The 23,211-nt window shown below is 40.6% G+C and overlaps 1 protein-coding gene across 5 annotated transcripts in view; it reads left to right on the top strand.

The window, feature by feature from the left end:
- HSF2BP (heat shock transcription factor 2 binding protein) overlaps positions 81 to 23,211 on the top strand; it is a 34,345-nt gene continuing 11,214 nt past the window's right edge. The window contains exons 1-6 of one of the 5 annotated variants that reach the window (XM_021406855.1): positions 81 to 232; positions 2,894 to 3,044; positions 7,737 to 7,840; positions 11,830 to 11,979; positions 16,038 to 16,176; positions 18,066 to 18,183. In XM_021406855.1, the coding sequence (XP_021262530.1) occupies positions 197 to 232; positions 2,894 to 3,044; positions 7,737 to 7,840; positions 11,830 to 11,979; positions 16,038 to 16,176; positions 18,066 to 18,183 (698 nt within the window). In that variant the 5' untranslated portion in view covers positions 81 to 196. The other 4 variants (XM_021406864.1, XM_021406888.1, XM_021406882.1 and 1 more) reach the window with 4 other exon arrangements.

Raw genomic sequence — 23,211 nt, 5'->3', positions numbered from 1 at the left:
TTAATAATAATAATAAATAGACAACCACTGTGCCTAAAGGTCTTTTTATTCGCTGTAAATGACAAAACGCTCTCCCCCAGCCCAGCCTCCTCCCTCAGGGCAGTGGCGCAGCGTGACGCGCCGGCGCCGCGCCCTCCTTCCCGCCCTCCGCCTTCCCCTCTCCTTCCCGCCCTGCCGCCGGGCGGTGCTTGGTGCCATGCGGCGCTGCGCGGGGCTGGCGGGCGACGCGCAGGTAGCGCCCGGTCGGAGGGCGGCTCTGCCCGAGGGCTGCGGGGAAGGGCCGTGCTTCCCTCTGCGAGTAGCAGCTTAATGTTGTAGTGCGGGGAGATGCTGGGTGAAAAAGTCAGTCCTGGTTTTCGTGTGGAGGTAGCGTCAGGGTCCGTGGTTTACAGGGAGGTACATCCCGCCCTTCAAACCTCAGCAGCGGGTCTTGTCTGGGTTTGGCACCTGGGGAGAAAATAATGTGGGTTTTGTGTCTGTAGCATGCTTTGCTTTGTAATTTTGAACATTACTGAATTGTATTTCTGACTTTCCCGTCTGTCTGTCTGGAAGTGTTCACCTGGTGCTCCTCTACGGAGTCCTATTGCTGCGTGTGTCCTCTGTATGCTTTTAAGACTAAAATGAGTTGTTTTTCTGTGAATCATCCAGTGTGGTGGGACTTGACCATGCTAACTTTCCCATAAATGCTTCCTAAGTGCAGCTTCAAGTTAAGAACCATCCTTGCATGTCTTCATTGACAGTGAATGGAGTTAAATCCAGCTATTAGTCACTAGTGGAGTTCCTTAGGGGTCAGTGCTGGAGCTGGGCCAGCCCTGTTTAATGTCTTTATTGGTGATCTGGATGAGGGAATTGCGTGTGCCCTCAGTAAGTTTGCAGATGACACCAAGGTAGGAGGAAGCGTGGATCTGCCTGGGGGTAGGAAGGTCCTACAGAGTGGTCTGGACAGCTGGGCTGAGGCAAACAAGGTGTGCTTTAGTAAGCACAAGTGCTGGGTCCTGCAATTCAGTAACAACAACCCCAGGCAATACTGCTGGCTTGGAGCAGAGTGGCTACAAGACTGTTCTCAGGAAAAGGACCAGGGGATGTTACTTGACAGCTGGCTGAGCATGAGCCAGCTGTGTGCCAAGGCAGCCAACAGCATGCTAAATTGTATCGAAATAGTGCAGCAGCAGGAGCAGGGAGGTGATTGTCCCCCTATACTCAGCCTTGGTGAGGCTGCATCTTGAGTACTGCATTCAGTTTTGGGCCCCTGACTACAAGAAAAACATCTAGGCCCTGGAGCGTGTTTGGAGAAGGACAACAAAGCTGTGAGGGCTCTGGAATGCAAGTCTGATGAGGAGCATCTGAGGAAACTGGGATTGTTCAGTCTGGAGAAGAGGATGCTTTGGAAAGAACTTAACGCTCTCTACAACCACCTGAAAGGAGGTTGTGCCAAGGTGGGGGTCAGCCTCTTCTCTCAGGTAACAGTGATAGAACAAGAGGGAATGGCCCCAGGTTGCTCCAGAGGAGGTTCAGGTTGGATATTAAGAGCATTTTCTTCTCAGAAAGAGTGGTAAGACATTGGCACAGGCTGCCCAGGGAGGTAGTGGAGTCATTGTTCCTGGAGGTGTTCAAGGAAAGGGTAGTTGTGGCACTGGGGGCCATGGTCAGTGGGCATGGCGGTGATGAGTTGATGGTTGGACTAGCTGATCTTAGAGGTCTTTTCCAACCTTAATGAATCTGTGATTTCATAATGACCTCAGTTTGTCATGGATGGCTGGACTTAAGATAGCTGTGGGAATGGCTTTGTTTCTTTAGGTGATTGTTTCTTGTATTCTCTAGTACACTCATCTGTCTGAAAGAAGGTGATATACTACATAAATGATCTCAATTTCTGAGATCTGCACCATTCCCTAAAATTTAAATGGCTTGGAAATGTCATTTTTGCATTGTAAAAGTGTACAATTTCATTAAAGTCTTAGACAAAGGAAGTTGAACCTTTTTCTGTGTCAGTGTGTAGCATCTTGAAGATGCAGCAGTGCGCATACCAAAATACATCAGAAACTGGAGTTGTGTTGCTTATTATACAGAAAATTTCAGTGCCATTTTAATACACATTCTCTTGGACTGTGGATCTGAAGTTATTTCATAGCAGTAGCTTGGCACAAGAGGAAATTAGTAAATATGTTTCATAGAATCATTTTATTTAGAAGGATCCCTTATAGGTCATCTAGTCAGTCTCCTGCAGTGAACAGGGACACCTACAGCTGCACTGGGTTGCTCAGAGACTGTTCCACACTGTCCTTCAGGGTCTGTAGGGATGGGGCATCCACCTCCTCTCTTTTTCTTGTGTTCACTTGGGATTGAATTACTATTATTTGCGATTGGATTGCAAATAGTTACAGTTTCTCACAAAAGGTGAATTATTCTGAAAAAAAAAACAACAAAATTTTCTGGGTGACTGAGCGTCTTGCAAATATTTGAGGTAATTAAAAAAGTTACAGTGTATGCTTTACAACAGTTTTAAAACAATAGCTTTGCATATGTACAGCTGTTCATATTTTCAGACATGTGAATGTTAATCCTTACAGCATTCTGAGCTACGTTGCACACACTTTAGGTGAAAAAACAGATGCAAAGAGGTAATATGATTTGCTTTAGGCCAGAGTGGGAAAAATTAGATTACGCTCAAAGGCTTTCTGGCCCAGTGACTTGTTTTAAATTATTACTCGATAGTTCTTTTTAAAATAAGGTTATGAATTTCTGAATTGATGTAGTGCAGAACAGTGTTGTTGAGAGAAAGGGTGCACACAGAAGAGTACTTCAAAGCAGTAACCATGTCATTTTGTGGGGATTTCTGTTTTTCTGTATGTTGGTAGTTGTTTTCTTTTTTTTTTTTTTCTTTCCATTTCAGAAGGATGAAACCAATGAGGACTTTGTTCGAGTTAGAAGGAGGGATTTGGAAAGGCTGACAACTGAGGTTATGCAATTGCGGGATTTCTTACCCAAGATACTCGATGGTGATATTGTGTGGACATTCCAGAAACTGGATGCTATTGAATCAAGTAAGTGGTGCCACACTGTAAGCTGAGATAGTTTCTGCCAAAACTACTCAGAGCAAGCTGTTTTGCCCGTATGAATTGTTGTAGAGCTTGAGGCATTCCAGATTTAACTGTGATGTTCAGACTGCTTTATTAAATTAATGTTTTTGCAGTGAAGAAAATTAGAAACCACATTAGAAATAATTAGACTTAGGTCAAATTAATCTTGAAAAATATTTTGCTGTAAATAAGAAGGTAGTTCAGACTGTCAGAGAAGCTGTATCAGGAAAAAAAAGTGACTCTTCTTTGTGGGAATGGGAAAGTATTATGTTTTTCAAAATGTCTCTTATGGTGAACAGCAAAAGAACAGGTTAAAAAAAAAACTGTGGTTAAGAAGCTAAATTTGAAGGAATAGGTAATAGCTTTGTGTTTGAAAGGTTTACCTTTGAGAACAGCCATTCTACCTTGAGTTTGAGTCAGGTCTTGACTTCTCCGTGAGACTTTCTTGATGAATACCCAAGCAGACAAGTGAAAGAAGATCTACCTAGCAAGTCTCTGCCTCCTAGTGTGAGTGTCTGCATAATTGCTGGCCTATATAGCCTTCTGGAATGAGACCTTGGTGTTTATTCTTTTAACATTCTTTGAGACTTTGACCCAGACGGTTGAGGCTAAGGCTGTAGTCTAGGCTCAAATAAATGTATTGGCCACAAAGTACTGGAATAGAAGCAGGGCTCCTGAGTCCTACACCAGAACACTGGCTATATTGGTTAAGATAGATATGGAACCACTTTTCATAGGATCCTTTGGTTCTAGGTTGCTTTCCTGCTATTAACTAATTTTCCATCAAACTTTTGTAGCTAGAAGTATAGTAGAATACCTAGAAAACATCATAGCTCAAACATTTGTGTTCTTCAGAGGTTACCACTTTTCAGAATTACATTCTAGGCATTACAGCTTGCTGCACTTGCCGGCAGAACCTCTGTGCTAATACTTCCGTTCTCTTTTTCCTCCAGAAACAGGCTCAAGGCCTGTCTCTGATACTAAATATTGTATTGGGGGTGGAGTTTCCAGCATTTTCCATGATCTGCTGTTTGGAAGACTTCGTGCATGCCATCAAATCCCAATAGAGATAAGGAGATGGTATCATCTCTCTCTCCTGATGCTACTTAAAATGTCATCTATGTCACAAGAAGTGATGTAAGGTCTGGAAATGGTCTATGCTGTTGCACGGTATCAAGGACTGTTGCCTGTTGGGCTAAGCAATCAACATTCTCAACTTGTCACCTCCTTTTACATAATTTTATCAGTGCTCAGCTGCAGAATTTCTCTTACTTTCCCTGTGCTGGGCAGCAGGGTGACATCAGAGCGTTCTAGCTGCAGGTTTTCGTTGTTGACACATTGATCTCAAGACTCTCTTCCAAATGTTTTGCTGGCTTGCCATTACTCTCTAGGCACTTTAGAGGAATCCCTGAAGTCAATCTTTAAATTATCTTGTGCATATGCCCACAAAAGAGACTTTTCTTCCAGTTAATGTTGTGCCGCGATCACTTATTGAGGCTTTTGCTACTGTTTTCCTCTACAGCTGGACGTGTCATGCAGTGATTTTTACTACTCAGCTCTGCTCCCACTTCTGTAGTGGCAGCAGCATGGAATAAGGTGTGCTGAGAGGAAGCTGTGGAACATGCAGCTCCCAAAAGAAATGTCACAGGGACACCATTGCAGCTGTTGGCAGTCCTCAGTCTTAAAACAGTGAGCTGTCTGGTGCTGGTCTCTAAGTAAGGTCTGTGGATGTTGGTGTGTGAAGCTTACAGGACTCTCCTGGCAGCTACTTGAGGTGGTTTTCCACATGACTCTCACAGAGGCCTGTGGCTGATTTGTACATCTCTAGGCTTTCAGCAGCTACCACAGTTTTCTAGGTAGTGTAAACATTTGGATTATAGTCATAGACTTTAAACACCTCTTGTTTGTTCAGTTGTGAGACTGATGACGTCTTGAATAGTTTCAAGAAGCTCTGAGCTCATTGTATTTATCACTTGTATAGCTAGAGTCAATTGGATACCTGTTTGCTATGGGAGTATCCCACTGGTGGTATCCAAGATCTGAACTGGCAACAGTGCAATTGACACTATGTTTGTGCTGCTGTTGGAGCCTTTACTAAGGCTTTTGCTGGCATAATTCTTTGTTTCAAAAAGAAAGGTCCATTTTCTTCTTACTGCCCTCTTCAGGAAGAGTGTTTGGCTCCAGGAACTTTAAAAAAAAAATAGATCCAGCAAAGTTTCTGAATTATCATACACCTCTAATGAGACTTAGCCCACTGTATTTAATGCTGATCTAGTGTTTGGATCAGTAGAATTGGAATCCCATCACTTGTTGGCATTCTTCATAATTGTACTCAGTTCTCCATTTTCAAGAGCTTTGAGTTTAGATCTCTCTTCCAGAAAATAGTCTGCTGTGACCTATAGCATAGAGGAGAATGAGCCCACTAGAATTGTATGCCATATCTTTTGTCGTGCCTGGTGCCTCTTTCTGTTGTGAATATACTGTTGCTCTCAGGGAAAAATGTCACTTCTTCCCAGAGTGAGATTTACTGCTGTAGTGATGTTATCTATTTCATGTTTGTATAGGGATGTCATTTTGTATTTTTGGCTCATCCAAGTTGATAGTGAACACTGCTTCTTCACTTGTTTAAGGTAGACAGTCTGAACCTCAGGATTTTAGTCTGGAGAAGGAAAGAGCTTTCTTATCAGGGAGTTGGGACTTGCAGACAGTGGGAGAATGTGTCAGGTTTCCGCTGTGCTGACAGGACTGCAGTTTGCAGCGTGTGAGCAGCACAGCTGTGGTGTTTAATGACAAAAAAAAGTCTGGTGCTCGTTCAACTGCTATGTGTCACGGCATTGTCAAGTGTTGGGACTGGTGCATCCAACCTTGAATTCACTTCAGAGCAAAGGAGTGCACACCTGGAGGATCTGACTGGATGCAACAAGGGGAGTTCCCAGGAATAAGGCATAGCTGAAAGTAGGTCTCAATTCCTCAACTTAACAGTACTACCATTTTTTCCCTTATAGGGTGGACCTACTGTAAGTTTCCTTTGATATAAGCCATCACAATACCTTATAGGTTAATACTTCTCCTTTTACCTGGCAGTCTTCAAAAGACAACATGTAGTGCTTTATTTACAGACAATAGTTAATACCATTCCCTTTCTCCTGGCTCAGTCTTGGTTCCAGGACCACTGAAGTCTAGCAGTGAGGTGTGCAGTATCTTCATGTGCCTCCTGGCACTGCTGATGCTGCATTCAGGATGGATCCATCTTGTCAAAGGCTAGAAGTGATTCTTTTAGTTCTGGAGAGTTTGTTTCCTTGCAGTGAATGAGAGCTTCGCTGGGAGTTGGTTTCACTGGGTGTGCCTACCTGGCAAGGACGAAGAAGTTCTCGGTCTGCTATTGATAAGCAGAGTATGCCTTCACTGGACTCAATAGGTCTTTGTGTCATAGAATCATAGAATATCCCAAGTTGGAGGGGACTCATAAGGGTCATCAAGTCGAGCTCCTGGTTCCACACAGGAGCACCCAAAAATCAGACTGTGTGTCTGAAAGCATTGTCCAGGCTCTTCTTGAACTCTGGCAAATGCTTAAGACCCGAATACATGAAGTGTGCTAAGCCATGAACAACATTCATCATCAACGATGTGGTGCTTCAAGTGGTGTGTAATGTATTTTTAAGCTTGAAACATTTACAGTAGATAATGTTGGGATGTTACTTTTTAAAATTACATAAATGTATTTCCTTTTTTTCCCACAATAAAACTAAGTAGCTGGAACCATGTTTTTTTGAAGTAAAATATTTAAAAAGTATATATAAACGTAATGTTTATATATACTGAACAATGTTTTTTGTTCAAAAAAATCCATCAAAGTTATTTTTTTTCTTAAACAGACATCAGGATATTGTAATATTTGTAATATAATAATGAAATGATTATTGTTTAATTATTGATATTTTGATGTTATTGAATTATTAAATAATTATTAAAATAATGTAATATTTGAAACTTGCTTTCCAACCACGAAAGTAAAGCACCAGAATTGCAGTGTGAAATACACGTGTATTATACATTGTGACAAATCAGACTCAATTTTGAGGGAATCACTGGTAAATTGGGTTGTCACTGGCAATGTTTAAATGGCTTATAGTGCTTTATAAACATTAATTTAAAATACTTGAAGTAGTTGCATAACGTTCCTATTATCCACACAATTCGTGTGCTGTACATTGAAACAATCACTTTTGAATGACCTTGCTGTTCTTCTTCTTAGATTTTCACTGTATTTCCTGAATTCTGAAGGCAGCAGGCAGAAAACAAAACAGAAAACTGGGTACATTTAAAAAAAAATCCCTGGGGAGCTCGGTTCCAGAATAGTATCTTACCAGCACACGCTATTTAACAGTTAGGGGTGTTTCCAGTCTTCCCCTGCTTTAAATCAGAAGTGTCATTGTTTTAGGGTTTTTTTTTTTTTTTTTTTTTTGTTTTTTGTTTTTAAGTCCTGTTAAAACGTGGCAAATTGCTAAATACCAGTTTAGCCACTAGGAGGCGGTCTAACACAAGCAGGTGTTTAACATGTCTCATAAATACTGCGCTTCGTGGATTCATTTTTCTTCGGTGCAAGCCAGTTGGCTGTAAATTATTATTTCATTTCTCTAATTTATTCTGTTACAGGCATGGAGAAAAAGGAGGAGGAAATAGAGCAGCTGAAAATGGATTGTGAGCACTTCAGAGCCCGCCTGGAAGCAGCCCAGGCAGATTGCATGAGGGAGAAGAAGGTATATTTGCCAGCAGGACAGTGTTATCTGTATGCTTGAGTTTTGAGAACGAAAGCGGAAGCAAGTGGTTTTCCATGTTCTTGTCACAAAAAACATCCTCAGCCTGGAAAACAGGCTGGGAATTCTATTCATGTGGTCAAATGATACATAAATCGCTTACTTAAAATTCGTTAGTGTTTGATGCTTTTTTTTTTTTTTTTCCTTTAGTACTTCTAGATCAAAAAGGTTAATGTCATAACTAGATAAAATATAATTCAGCATGACACCCAAGCAGTATTCGATACCAATAGATGGGCAGCTAAGAGAGAGTCACCCACGTCCATACATAACTCTTGCATAACCACATAGCTTCCTTGTTGTGTGAGGTGCAGTTGAATGGGGCTTTTTGGTGGAGTGCGTTCTGGTCTTCGTAATGTTAAAATCAACCATAAGCTTTTCTTAAAAATGCATATTAACATGTTGAAGTACAGCACTGGGTGTTTAGGAGGATTGTGGTGTAGCTGGCATTGAAAAAGTATTTTATAAAATTCATTCTTTTCAATTCAGTGCAACCATAACATATCTTTAGAGAGGAAAACAGAAGTTAATGTAAGCAACACAATGTGCAAAATGATGCTGGCTTCTCTTTTGCCTTGCTTTAAGCTGTGTATCTGTGTTTAGTGTTAAGTTCTATCACAATGCACCTATTGATCCAATTGGCACGTACAGCTGTGAGTTGAGTCAGACTTACAGCGCTTCTTTTGCTGTGTCAATACTGTGTCTAGTGATTGTAAGAGGGAAATTCTTCACAATGGAGGAATAAGGAAGACCAAGATCTCTCAGGCTGCAGATCTTATCAGAGTCCAAAAGATTTCACTGAAGATTACATAGACTAGTGGTTAATTTTTGAGAGAGTTGTAAAGCAGTGGTGATTATTTGCTGCAAAAACTCATTTCCTTGGTACTGTGAACTTGGCAGAAGCTCATTTTGCTGGGGTTCTGCAGCTAGTATCTTCCAGGTGGAGAGTTGAACAAAGACAGATAAGCCTGCAGAAGTTACAAATAAATGAAAAGTTGAGACTTGCACTTTTAGGGCATGTCTGTGTGGACAAGTCATTCTGGTTTGAAGTTTGATATGAATGTAGTAGCTGTCTGGATGACAGCTCACATGATGGACTAGCTGTCTGTTTGGAGACTTTTCTATCTTCTGGGATAGCTATTGCAGTTTTGCCATACTTAGTTGTTTAGGCATCCAGATTGAAATCTCAGTAGAATTTAATAGTGTTGCTGCTTTCGATACTGATTTAACTGGGGCCCACCTTTTGTATAGATTAATATTTAAAAAATGAACGGAAAGTGACTTAATGATTTCTTTAGGATGAAACTTTTAGTTAAAAAATGGGTGGTTAACTAAGAGTAGTTGGTGTTTTGGTGTTCCTGACCAAAGCTCTTTGTATCTTTGCTGTTGTGCAGTATGCACCAGCTGTCTAAATGGCTCCTGCTGTTTGTCACAAAAGTATATTTGAGTGTATAGCGCTTACGTACATTGTGAAATCCTTTAGCTCTTTGGGATGAAAGAAGATGTATGTAAGTGTGATTTTTTTTTTTTTCCTGTCAATGACTTTGCGTGGTGTTTTTCATTTGCTTGCTGTTCTATATACCCTTGCATATAGTTCCAGCATTATTTTGTACGTATTTATTTTCTGAAGGAAAAGGAAATGATTCACTGAAATGAATGTTAAAAATGCCTTTTCTGGCTGAGCGGTGCCCTTTTCTTAGGGGACCACAAATCAACGTTCTGTTTTCCAAAACTGCTTTGCAATGCTGCATCGCTGATGAGAGAATTGCATTGCTTCCTGAACCTGAACAAAACGTGAAGTGGGCGCGTTATTCTTGGCTCACGCCTCCTTTGTCTGTCTTTTTGTAGTTAGGTGCTTAAGCACTGCTGTATTCTTGTACCTCGACCATTTCCTGTAGGTGGTGGTGTTGTATAGCACCGTGATTGCTTCACGATGTGAACTCTCAGGAGCGTCTCTCTTCCAGGTTGTTTGCTTTCGCAGGCTCCGTTTATCTTCCTGGCTCTTGAATGTTCCGTTTTGTTTTCCTTGCTTCGTACCTTTGTTCGTGAAATTGTTTTTGATCTGCGCACAACTGTGGCGTTTCTCCTCATGGCTTTGCGTCCTTGTTGGGGGATTAGCTATATGGCATGGCAGAGTTTTGTCTTGCTATTTAACATGAGCATCCCAATGCAAAATGCCAGTAAAATGTACATTTATCTAAGGACAGTACAGGGAAAAAAAAGACAGACTACATAGGAGATGGACAGGAAGATGCTTGTGGACATCTTGTTGATGGACGTGGTGGCAGAAAAGTTGATAATTCCAGCAGTGAGCTATGTAAAAGATAAAATTTGGCTAATTTACCTGAAAATGATTAAAGAATTAAGAAATGAGACAATTTTCCTGACACGTCATGCCGAGGGAAAGAGCAGCAAGGTTCAGTTTTTTGCATATATTAAACCATAAGGTGAGAGAAACTATGGAAAGAAAATATACAAATCAGTCTGCTTGATAAATTTCATTGGAGCATTCCAAATCCTTCCTGTGTGCTCCATTAGCAGCATGATAAAGCAACTCAGTTCTGGCTGTCAGATGTGATGCAGGGGGCTAGGCAGGTGATTGATGATAAGCAGACAAACAACCTTGTACTGGTTGATTCTATGTTACGTAAATGTTTAGACAACTTCACCCTTCTATTCTTTCCAAACTGAAACCAAAATATTGAGGCAAACCTCTAAAATGGCAAGATATGTACTTTAAAGTCTCAGTGGGAATGTATGCTTGAAGGATGCGTTACATTTACTTACATTGCAAACTGACATAGAAGAGATACCTTCTCATTCCCCAGACTTCATCCTTATAACCAGATAAACAAGGAAGGGTGGGCTGAGGAGAACGTTTTCCATGGTGGATCTGAAAATCACGTGCCCCCCGAATCTTGCAGAGCAAGATCCTTCTGTTATTTTGTCATCATGTAATCTGTGGTTCTCTCTCTCTTAATCCCTGAGTTAATATTAGTTTTCTTGATGGGCCCTTATCTTTCCCCGCAGCACTAATACTGCCTCTCAGCATTACCAGGGAGTTCCCACCCAGCTGGCAAACTGTGGTATCCCAGCCTCCATCTCTCTGTCAGCACTAGCTCTAAGCTGAGAAATGCAGCAGTTTTGCTATACCTGTGGCAGTTTGTGGGAAGCCAGTGAGACACAGAATCATACGTAATCTCGTTACATCTTTTGGCCAGCTTCCTGTCATATTGGAAAGAAGTACTAGCAGATTGAAACAGAGTCCTGCTTGTGTTGAATGGCTCTGTTCTTTCTTCAGCTCCATGGCAAGGACCACTGAGCACCTCACTCAGCTGCTGGATACACAATGGAGTGTGGGCTTTTCTGGTCCTAAGTATGAAAGGCACTCCAAACTTCAGGCTTGTTTTTCTAGGGACTCTTATTTTGCCCCTGCTCTTCAGGAATATGCCAATTGAAAGAAGTTGGAAGAACCAACAGGGATAGCCAACAACTCTACCACATTAGTGAAGGCAGCCCATTTTGAAAAACAGAAGAACCCTCCCTTCCTGTAAGATGCTCCCGGTATCTTTGTAAAGTGGCTGGAAAGGCTGACTTCCGATGCTGAAATCTCTTCCCTCTCTGACACACACAGCTATTTGCTTAGGATAAGTAGACTTTCCTATCAGACTTCTCTAGGTGCCGCTCAGTCTCGGTGGATCACTTGGCCTGCCCTTGTGGGCAGGCTTCTGGTTACTGTCAGCCAAAGTGATATGCTTACTGCTTGGATTTAGCTCAGGAGAGAAGGTTCATATTCAATGCTGTGAATTTCCCCCCTAACCTCCCCCACACACCCTTCCATATACGTGACTGGTGTTTCTTATTCTGTCCTGTAGCCTAGAAACATCTGGCCTGACATGAAGTGCAACCCAAATTTCTTTGTGTCATTTCAGGAGAAACTAGACCTCCGGCAGCACCTGCATGAGGCCAAGCAGCAGCTCTTGCAGCAAGCAGAGTATTGCACAGAAATGGGTGCAGCTGTGTGCACCTTGTTGTGGGGTGTATCTAACAATGAGGAAGCTGTTAAAACCATTCTAGGAGGAGTAAGTATGGCAGGTGAATATTTATTGGTGGTAATGTTGGTAGATATTTAGGTAAGTACCTTGCTTTTTCACACATTTTAACTTAAGAATGTATTTCAGAAATTAATTGGACAGTAAAGATGTTTCCGGATTTGAATATTCTTTAGGAAACATTTACATTCTTTTAAGAAGAGCCATAGATGTTAAGTGCTATGCAGTAATTAAATTTTATGTTAGCAAGTAAGGGTTACCTGTTGTCTGCTGCACACAGTTAAACTGGAAGCAATGCTTCAGCTAGCATAACATGAATATCTTTGTAAGCTAAGAGAGGAAAAAAATAATACTGTGAACAAGCAGCAATTCCCATGCCAGCAGAAAGCTTGGAGGAGCTATTTCTTTGGAAGGAGGACACGTTCATCATTTCTCTACTCCTTTGAATCTTCACCCCAATACGCTCTTTGTGCTGCCTTAATATTTGCACGAGTCCTGGAAGTTCAGAGCGCACAGCTATTTCAGGTTTAGTGAATCTTAATGAATCTTCAGTGTTAAACAGGAACAGGTAGCTTACTAAAAACAACAAGCGAAACCAAACGACAACCAAAACCACATATAAACCCATCAACTATAGACAGTGTTAATATTACAACTAATATAATTTCACTGCAGCTGATGGAATTAGGAGGAATCAGAAGAACGAGCCTGATAAAAAAAAAATATATAATTTTGGTCTTTTCAAAGCCAACATGAGGGGGAGTTGTATTGAAGCTGAGTAAACTGATGTCACAGTTTCTTCCGGCTTGATTTTTCAGCAACACGATACCTTTCAGTGATGCCATTTTGATCATTCAAGATCCAAAATACAAAAAACTGGTAGGTGAACAGGTACTCCAAAGCTCACTCATAGCTACAAAACCAGTATAAAACCACATTCTGTATTTTCAGGACGGTTTATAACTGTAAGAGCAGATAATCATTTAGTGACTAGCCATTGCTATTTGACTTGTGAAATGGTATTGGAAGGGCATGCTTCCCACAAACGAAACACTAGCAGTGCTGCGTATGACCTTTTTCTACAAGATTAGAATAAAATTAGTAGAAGCCTTGTTGAAAACAGTCTTACATATAAAAATTAAATAGCATTAAGTAAAAGCTAAATTGATACACTATTTGTGTAAAAAAGGCTAACTATGAAGGTGCAATACTTTTATTTCTAAGTTTATTTGAAATGCAGAATATTTCTGCTGTAGTCATTCCTAGCAATCGTTAGAGCCCACTGAACTGCTGCTTTTCTGGTGAGGGTCGCAGGAACAGTTCTGGGCATAATTTTCTTGCAGTGGTGCACATACAATGATAAGAAAGGTAAGTGCCTTTGCAACAAGGCTGTTGTGAAATACATTGATGGATTGCGTGGCATTGTATCAACCACAGATTACAACTGGCAGTGAGTCAGGTTATTAAAAGATGGTGGAAAATTGTCATACAAAGTTTTTGGTTTGGGTTATTTTTGGACAAGCTGTGCAGCTTGTCGCACTTTCTCGGGGGAAGATGCTATGAACTACAAAAATGTATAAGAACATGAAGAGTGCTTTCAAACTATTGCTCATATTTAACTGTGTGGGGAAGGGTGGCATCAACTCAAAATAACCCTATGCCTTAGGGAACAATGCTCAGCTTTTTCAATCATTGCACGGATATAGAAGTTGTTCTTTTATACAGCTCTGTAATGTAGATTGACTGATATGATATTTGTGACTAATAAAGCATTCATGTCGATGCGGGTTGGGCAAGTCAAAACTTGAGCAGCAAATTTCAAGTGTAACGTGAGTTGCTTGCAAGGCAGTGGGAGAGAAGTGCCTCGTGTTTCTGCTGATGCTTAGCAGTTCCAGAAAGAACTTAAAGAAACATCCGGAGAAGCAGCATGAGAGACAGTATTCAAGTACACCTACCTGCATGTGTCAAGGACAAAGTAAATTAACTTCCATGAGGTTGTTTTAGATGTCTTTCAAAAAGCTTCGGTTGGATATTCACATCACAGGGCTCTAACGTGGAAACAGAAACTGAAGGTTTAATTTTGGAATGACATCAAGGTTTATTTCAGCATAAGAAATTTTGGTCGCCACAAGGTGATCTGCTACTACAGTTATCTGCAATGATGGAAAATGACTTGGTATTTTATGGCAGCACTTTTGCGTGTTAACTGATGTTTTCATTGAGAAGTTACATGGAATGGAAAGAGCTCACTGCACCATTTCAGCTCGAACACGTTAATGGCTGCTCTCAGAGCTGTCCTTATCTCTATGTCTGTGTGTGAGAGATTTTTCAGTTCCATGAAAACACTGTCAAGCTAATTAGAGGCTGCACAGAGTATGTAATGTTCCCTTTTTATAAACCTGACCTCTGCTTCCTCATCTGAGACCACACCACTAGTGAAATAATGGTTGTTTGGAAAGAAGGCTCAGCAGTGGGGACACTAGTGGCACCTCAAGGGACTGACAAATAATTTTGCCTGGTTTCTGGTTTCCTTAGTACTCTTTTAGTACTACTGTTGCATAGCGTTCTTGTATGAATACACTTGTTTTATAATAGCTTACACTAGTCTCCAGTAGTAAGTTTTCTTCCTTCATTTTCTCTTTTATCCTTTTGTTGCTTAAAGTATAGTCACTGCTTATGTTAAAATGACCATCTCTGAGGAACATTATCCATACAAGCATATAAAGTACATCCGGTGCAAGCAGAAATGTACTTTCTTTCCCCTTCTCTTTCCCTGTAACCCCTGCATTCCTGTTATTCTGGGGCTGCAGTTTCATTTGTGAAGAAATAGAGTCTTGGCTCACCCTGCCTTCTACGCCTCCTTGTTGGAGTCACCCCACAGGAACTGTGCTGCATTCCTCCCAAAACCTGTCTTTGATGTGGCCCATGTGCAGCAGCGGAGAAATAAATGAACAGTATCGGTAGGTTTTAAGTATTGTGAAGATGGTAGTTTTGATAAAATACTGAATTGTTTGGTCGCTTTGCAAAATGAGTAGAAGTTCAGCAATATCACAAAGTGATGGGAATTGTAGGCACTTGAACTGTTTGGCTTTTCCACTGGGTTGCTGCAGGAAGTGACGAGGTTTCAGTTCTCATGAAATGACTTGCAAAATTATTAAGCACACCAGGAAACCTGCGCTTTCTGTTATGCTATTTTGATCGAAAAAACAGAATCCTCTGTGGGAAACAGTGCTTCAGCAATGTTTTACAGGTCAGCATTTATTAATAAAAAGAAGCTGTTCTTTTGGTTGCTCTCTGTGGGTTCTGCCTGCACCTCTGACCATGGTCTTTGATCTGCTCTGAGCTTTGTACTGGATGATTGATTCTTCAACTGAGATACCCCCAAAGGGAGCAGTGTTCTAGCTGAGATCTTGCACTGCATAGAGGAGATTGCGTAACAGAATTACGGGCCATGCTCCTGTTTGCTCATTCTGGCATGATGATTATCTTTCCTCCGTGACACTGACTTAAATTTGACCTGTGACCCAGAGGAGACCTCTATTTCCTTTTCTAAAGAACTGCCCAGCAAGTTGTTCTTCATCTTATATTGAGCAATACATGAATCCTTTTATTAGGATCCAATCAGATCCTACTTCTCTGAGCATTCATTGGTTTTCTTAAGGAATTCATATCAAGTCACTAAGTTAGGCAGCCGTCTGGTTGCCAGCTGGATAGAGTTTTGGCAAAAGTGGCTGTAGTTGAGGTGAATATGAAATGCCATGCAGCTACTGCAAAGCAAAGAGGTAATGACATCAGTTTTGAGAATAAGCATATTGTTTGATACATATTATTTGGAGTTTGGGAGGTAATTATGCAATAATAGAGTTTTATAAATGTAACATTGAGTAGTTTCCCATATTCTCCTGAGGTAATGGTTCCAAATTTAGAGAATTAAGCATGTCACTTAGTGTTTACCTGTTACTTTGTGTTGTTTTATGAGATGACTGGATGCTTTAATAATTTTGCAGTTTCTCCAGTTTTATTGTAGCATCTAATAATTATAGTTGCTGTAGTGTGGATAATCTTTTTTTTCTCCTCCACACTTGCAGAGCAAGGCAGCAAAGTTTTTTACTATCACTGCACAGACTATGGAGAGCTTTGTGAAGTCATTAAGTGAAGACGTGAAACAGCAGGATTTGGATTCTGATGAAAATCAGTTTGTGTTAGCGTTGGCAGGGATTGTAACAAGTAAGTTAATGTTATCTCTCAAAATAGCATTCGACATGCACTGGGAATTTCTTTATTGCCGTGTACGTACTGCAACAATTACAGCTTTTTGAAGTCAAGTATTTAGTCAGTGTTGGTATCTTGGGTGACTTCTAGTCTTCTAAAGTTCTAGCAGATGTTTTTAATTTGGCAACTCTGTGAGGAATTGAACTTTCTGTATCATAGCTAAGGATGCGATGTGTAAAATCCATTCAGTTCTGAAATTTCTTAACCCTTCTGGTCAATCTGAAGTAAAACAAGGCCCGTTTTACCAGTCATCTGTACTCACCTTGCTTTGTAAATGTCAAGCCGTGTACTGTCTGAATCACAGATAATGCTCACATCTTTGAGGTGTTCTAGCTGCAGATGATGCAACCATCTCAGGGTAAGCGTTCGGCATTTTGAAATTGTGTAAGAATTTTGTTGTTGTCAGAAGGACTCCATCTTCACTGTCCTTTAAATCCCCAATTTCGTGATCCTAAGAGAAGCAGAAGCTAATAAACATTACTTCCACACTAGATATTTCCTTTTAGAGTTAGAAAATAGGTAGGAATCACAGAATTGAAGGAAGCGGAGGCACACTGTGCCACTGAACCAACTAAAGGTGGGATCCCACTCTCTCCAATAGCTTCACCAAAAAAAAAAAAGGGGGCGGGGGGGGGAAGAAAATAGAAGCATAGCAAAAGTAAAGTCTGAACAAATAAAATGTTTAGTGGCCTATGTGGGGGAGGATGACGGTGTTCTGCCTGAGGAGGAATCAGCGTGGTGGAACGAAATCTTGCCTCACTGAAGCTGATTTTTCCAGTGAATTAAGTAATGCCAAGATTTTTCTCTTTGTAACTTAGTAAGGGGGTGGCTGAAAAGTGTGATAAAGGATGCAGACTTAAAAATGATGTACAAGTGTAATCCTCCTAGTATTACATTAGAGAAGGATAGCCGGTCACAAAGTACCAAGTATTCAGAAGTCAGGCAACAACAGAACAGAAGTTCTTAGTGCAGTGTTAACACAGCCCAGCGTGAACACATGTTATGGTAGCAGTCTTTAATTATGTGCCATGTCCATTGAACATCTGCTTAATTCTGAGTTTAAAAGGCCTTTTAAACTGAAGAAAAATGGACATTCATGGCAGAGAGAAACTGAGGGTACATGGAGGAACTTTGTCATGCAGCACATCCCAAAATTTGCCCTGAGTGGGAGTCCAAGGAGCAGGGTTCTGTCACTCATTACATTCACAGTCCTTCACTCATTTGGAGGAGGCTTGAAAGTCCAGGTTGCTGGAAGATGCCTTGCACGCAAGGATTTCCTGAGTTATGGGACTAGCATAAGGGGAAATATTTGAGGAAAATCTGTTTTAGAGCAGTAGTCACTGGAAATGTTTTTGCCTTTTGGTTTGAGCATGAATAATGCAGTGCCTACAGAGAACTGGGAAAAGAACTTTGAGTAGACTTTCGCAAGCATTTCAGTTGTGTCACGTGCCAGGCATATTGAATTGAGCGACTGTAAAACAATCTGCAATCCCGTTTCTGTAAAACAGAAGCTATGATGATCAGCTTTGCTTCATTCCCACGTTACTTGCAGATGTCAGGTTAGAACTGCTTGAATCCGACCTTTTGTTTCATGATTCACTCTGTTACTACTAGGATGCTGGCCACTGAATAAATATTTGAATTATCAAAGTAGAATTGTGAAGGAGTTTGATCAGTATCATTTGCTGCTTCAGTATTTGCTCTGTAGATGGATATAGTTTCAAGTTTATATGGGTACAATAGTTCATTCATCACAGCTGACATTTTTTTACTCGTTCTGGTAATTATCATAAACTTTTGTTTGAAACATGAATTTTATGGTGATATTTTGTGTTCTCTCACAGATGTGGCTGCACTGGCATGTGGCCGTGAGTTCTTGGTTAGTTCAAGTCGTCACTTATTGGACACAATGATGCACCTCCTGGGAGAAATGAAGCCGGGACTCTGTACAAAGTTTAAAGTGTATGACGACTTCTTTTTCTTTCACGTGAAATGCATTACCTTTCCATGTAGATCAGTGATTACAGCAGTGTTACCACTTTCCCATTATTTCCTTTCTCAGAGGCAAGGCGTAATGGTTGGAAGACTTTTCGCAGTAGCATTCCTTGCCGATACACTAGGCTTGGCTGCAAGGCTAGCTTTATCCAGGTTTTGTGTCCCTTTGAAAGTCTCTTAAGCGCTGTAATACTGCTCATCTACCTTAGGAGGGGCTCACGGTTTGAGGGTCAGATAAGGAAGGTGTGAGGTCAAGCTGTAAAGTAGAGATAACTGTGGGAAATTTGGATTCATACTTGTTCTCTTCCACTATGAAGAATACATTCTGCAGAATACAACATGCTTAAGTGAAAAAAGTGCTTTTCTAAGAGCAAAAATTAGATTACTTAATGCCACCACAGTAGCCAGAGGCACTGTGCAATTGTGCTTTTAATAGGTGCTGTCTGTAAAGGAACTTCGTGACAGAGAGTTGAAAGAAAAGCCCACGTTACACCCTTCAGCCACCGGAAAAGTTGTTACTTATGAGGTGGTGGAGAAATGAAGAAAGATGTTAGCTTTGTCTTTTTCTCACAGCTTTTACAAGCTGAGAATGTATGACTTTAGCAAGCAAATTACGATGGCTAATCAAGTACTTTTCTTTTGCTACACGGTGGGCATTAGCCCCATACACCTGCTTAGTTTGTTCTTGAAGACAGTTGAAGCCAACGTGTGTGGTTTTGTTTTTATAGTTGGATGGGGAGCGCATGCTATGAATTCACGTGCAAGTTAGCTATCACAGCTCAGCTGACGAACAGCAACCTTGTCAGCCACAATAACCCGATTGCGTGTCTATGGACGCACTTAAGCAGCTTGTACGTGATGAGTATGAAATCAGGCTTGGTCCTAAATTTGGATAGGTTTTATCTTGCCTAACCTCAGCTATCTGAAAGCTGGTGGTCAAGTATCTGGTGGCTTTCTGTGCTTCTTCTCATCTTCTGGGAAAGAGATGGGGCTGTAAGATGGCTCATTCAGCCCATGTTGGGAGAGAATGAGCTGCCCTCTGAAGATGCTTGCCTTTACCTGCAGGGTAGTGAAGAGGAAGCTGAACAGCCTGTGCTGTATGTAATCGTTAAATACTTTGGGGTCAGTCATTTCCTGTGTTTCCCAAGCATAGGTCTTGAAGGTCAGCCTCAAAACAAGCTAGTTAATGCTTGCAGCAGTGTTTTTCTGTGAAGCCCCAACTAAAAGATTCAACTTAAGAAAGAAAAGGTAGTTTGTGCCTACATGTATTTAGGGAAAAATACTAAGGGAGGACCTACAGTGGTTGAAAGCGTGCACGTCAAAAAAAAAAAAAAAAAAAGGATTTTCTTTTATGAGGAGGAGGGAAAGTGTTCCTAAACATATTCAAGATTTTAAGCAAATGAGGAGCTGTGGGGCAAGATGTGATTTTTGAACATTTCAGGCTGTGTTAACGTAGTTTGGTAATGCAATTGGATGTGAAGGCCCTCCTTTTGAAATGATGTTTTGTTTTAATTATATTTCAAAATCTGCCAGCTTTGCAGAAGAATTGCATGTGATGCTGTGAACATGGTGGCCATACAGCAGTACAAATACAGTACACATGAAATACAAATAAAATAGATGTAGTCAATCCCATGAAGCAGTTAGGGGTTCAATAGAGGCAGCCTCTTGGCTTAACGAATTGAGTGAGGCCTAAAAAATGAAGTTGCAAAAGAAACGTTTAGATGTTGTACTGAGGGGCATGGTTTAGTGGGGAAATATTGGTGGTAGGTGGATGGTTGGATTGGATGATCTTGGAGGTCTTCTCCAACCTTCATGATTCTTTGATTCTACAATTTAAATGAGAAATTTTAAGCGTGTATCACGTTAGTTTGAATTCGATGCTATGATTGTGTCCTCTGATGTTCCACAGAGCTAGCAGTATTTTTTTCCTCTTGATTAAGTATATAAATAAGTGTAGTCTTACGACATTAGAGCAAATGCCAGAAATGAAATTTTTTTTCATGGCCTTGTCATGGAGTGAGGGATCCTAATTTGCTCAAATGTTGCAGTACAAAATGTTTCCCCGTGTTAGTGTTCAGCATCTATGGTCAGGTTTCCTTTTTGTCTGCAAGGTCCCCACATGTCTTACTGGTGTTCAGTTGTTAAATGTAAATGTTCCTTCATTTTTGGGGATTTTCCACTCTCCCAGCCTGGCAAAAAAGTTATTTTTGGAGGTCATCTCTCTGTTTTTAAGTTGTTCTCTGAATGTAAGGTTTCCTAATCTTAAATAATCAACATTTTACAAGCAGACAGTTGGGAGAACTCCCTGCCTTAAGGAACAGAAGGCAGTACAAAATGAAATACAGTCATGAGATAGATCTATTAACAAAAAATATTATGAAATTTAAAAGTTATGTGTAGACAAACTCTGGAAACATCATACATTACGTTTACACACACACATGCATGCTTACATACACATACAGACAGATATTTTTTCAGCTCTATCTCGTAGATGAAAATGTCCATCATTTTGGCAAGGCAATATACTTCTCACAAAATGTCACCACTGCATTACTTGGAAAGAAATCGTCGACTTAACATTTAGGCAATAAAAGACAAAATTTGGCTTCATATTTTCAAGGATATGTTTGTCCTTTGCTCAGTTTTGTTGTTTTAAAATTATTTCTTAGCTTTTATTTTCAAAAGTACTTTTCTTTACTGTGTGACAAATCAGGGGAGACCGTGTCTAATTCTGCACACAGCAGAATTGAACACCAAGTAAACTGGAAAGAAGAGTTCTCTTCTTTCCCTCTTTTAGTTCCAGCAATCCTGTGAGGGTTTTTTTTTATGTTGTTGTAACAGCATATAAATAAAACATTTACAGGAAAAGTTGCCAATTACTCTAGCAATACTACACTATCCATCTAACCAAAACTTCTATGTGAGTGCTAGGACTGAAATCTCATGACTTTCTTTGCCTTTCTGAAATAGCAGTGGTGTGAAAATTTTTAGATGTCATTGCTATAGGATTTGAACAACATTAGTAATTATTAGGTGGTTAGTAAGCATTTACACAGTTGTTTATAGCTGTAATTAAATTGTTAGGAATCTTCAGCTTTGCTCATGTAGCACTTGAAAGCAGCCACTAAAAATATTTCACATTATGTACCAATCTCATCTATTAAGGTGCTTTTAGCTGTAGATTTTAAAGCAGTGACAGATACAATAGTACATAACATTAATTATTTTGGGATTGCCTAAATGTGAAGACTCTGAGGTGCATAACTAAAAAACCCTCCACACTGACAAAAAGCAGAAAATATTGTCTGTAAAGTCATGCCACATGTTGGGTTTCCTTCAATCAGAATATTAGATTACAAAATCTAATCAGATTACAAAAAATACTTTCTAGAATGTGCAAGTACTAGTGATGAAACTGGTATGAAGGGCCTGGAAAAGTTTCTGTGTTGTGCTCATGTGAGTGTGTTATTAGTAATAATACGCTATTATGGGATTAGGCCCTTGCCACTGGTTTGTGGGATGGGCTAGGTCCTGTTGTGACACTGCAAACCACAGCACTTTCCTGGATCACCACCACCACTCAGTCTCTTTTGTCTGCACGTAGCAAACAAGTAAAAGAAAAATACAAACATAGCAGTATCTCTTTACGTCACTTTATTTCTAACTGTAAATGTCAAACAGATTAATGATGAAAGAAATTGTTGAGAAGTATTAGCACTTTCCATTGTAAGGTATTGTTTTTTGATCATTTTAATTCTGGCTGATTATATGTAATTACGACTGTGCTCCTTTGTCAGGGCTTGGATTCTGGAATGCAGTAAGAGCTGCAAGAGCTGTAAGAAAAGGAGCGTCCGGGCTTTACAGCAGCAAATTCAGTTCCACAGCAGCTCTCACTGCTTACCGATGGCCACTGATGCAGTAGATTTAATACCCTATTGCTCTTGTTTCTAACTGCTTAAGAGCTGAAGTGATCAAACTCATACCAGTGCAGCAGTTAATGTAGCTTACACCTCTTCCGTTGCAGACTAAACTGAGTTGTGTTGCTTTCCCGTCCTGCTAAATGAAGATATGTATGGAGACTGTTGGAAATTCTGCTGATGGCAGACTTAACTTAAGCCATGTTCACTTAAGAATGGGATGTGAGGTGTGAAGGCTGATAGGTGTAACGTTATTTCCCTCTTGTTTGAAAATGGTGCCAGTAGGATAACAGGCAGTTTTATCACAGTCATGAGAGAGAGAGCAGCAGCCAAGCTGACCCCGAACAGAGCAGAGAATTCCAGCCTGCTCCTGTTTCTCTGCAATTGTTTTGTATGAGACCCAGCACTATGTTCTGAGGGGGTATTGTGATGTGTTCTGTAAATGTTACAGGAGCTGCGTTCATTCATCTTCCCTTTTCATTGTCCAGAACACTGGCATACATGCTGTCATCTTTGAAAAATAAATAGGAATTCATAGCATCAACCATAGCATGTCTTAAAGTGCACTAATGCCCTGTCACCCCAGCCACTGCACAGCTTTTAAGACATTCTGCATAAAAGGCAGGGTAGGAGAACATCACTGGAAGGGTAAAAGGATATGTAAGACAACTTCTGACTCCAGAATTTTCCAGGCACACTAGGATCATCTTGGCTGGAAGTTTGTAGTTCAACAGTGGTTGAGCATTATTCTTCACTCAGAGGGCAGTGAGGCACTGGCACAGGCTGCCCAGAGAAGCTGTGGTACCCCAGGTTGGATGGGGCCCTGGGCAGCCTGATCTAGAGCAAGATGTCACTGTCCATGGCAAAGGGGTTAGAAGTTCCAACCCAAACCGTACTCTGGTTTTAGGATTAGCTTGCCTCGTTAACATGAACAGCTTTTTTTTTTTATTTCCTGTATGCTTTCTACCTTTAAGTAGAAAGGTTCCTTCTGGCAGCTAGAAGAAAATGGAAATAATGTAAGGTAAGCCCACGGAGACTGTACCTAGCTGAAAAAAAAAGTTTTACCCACCAA

Source organism: Numida meleagris, chromosome 1, assembly GCF_002078875.1.
Source record: "Numida meleagris isolate 19003 breed g44 Domestic line chromosome 1, NumMel1.0, whole genome shotgun sequence".
Lineage (NCBI taxonomy): Eukaryota > Metazoa > Chordata > Aves > Galliformes > Numididae > Numida > Numida meleagris.
The sequence above is the reverse complement of the archived record's forward strand: the minus strand, read 5'-3'. Positions and strand labels throughout refer to the sequence as shown.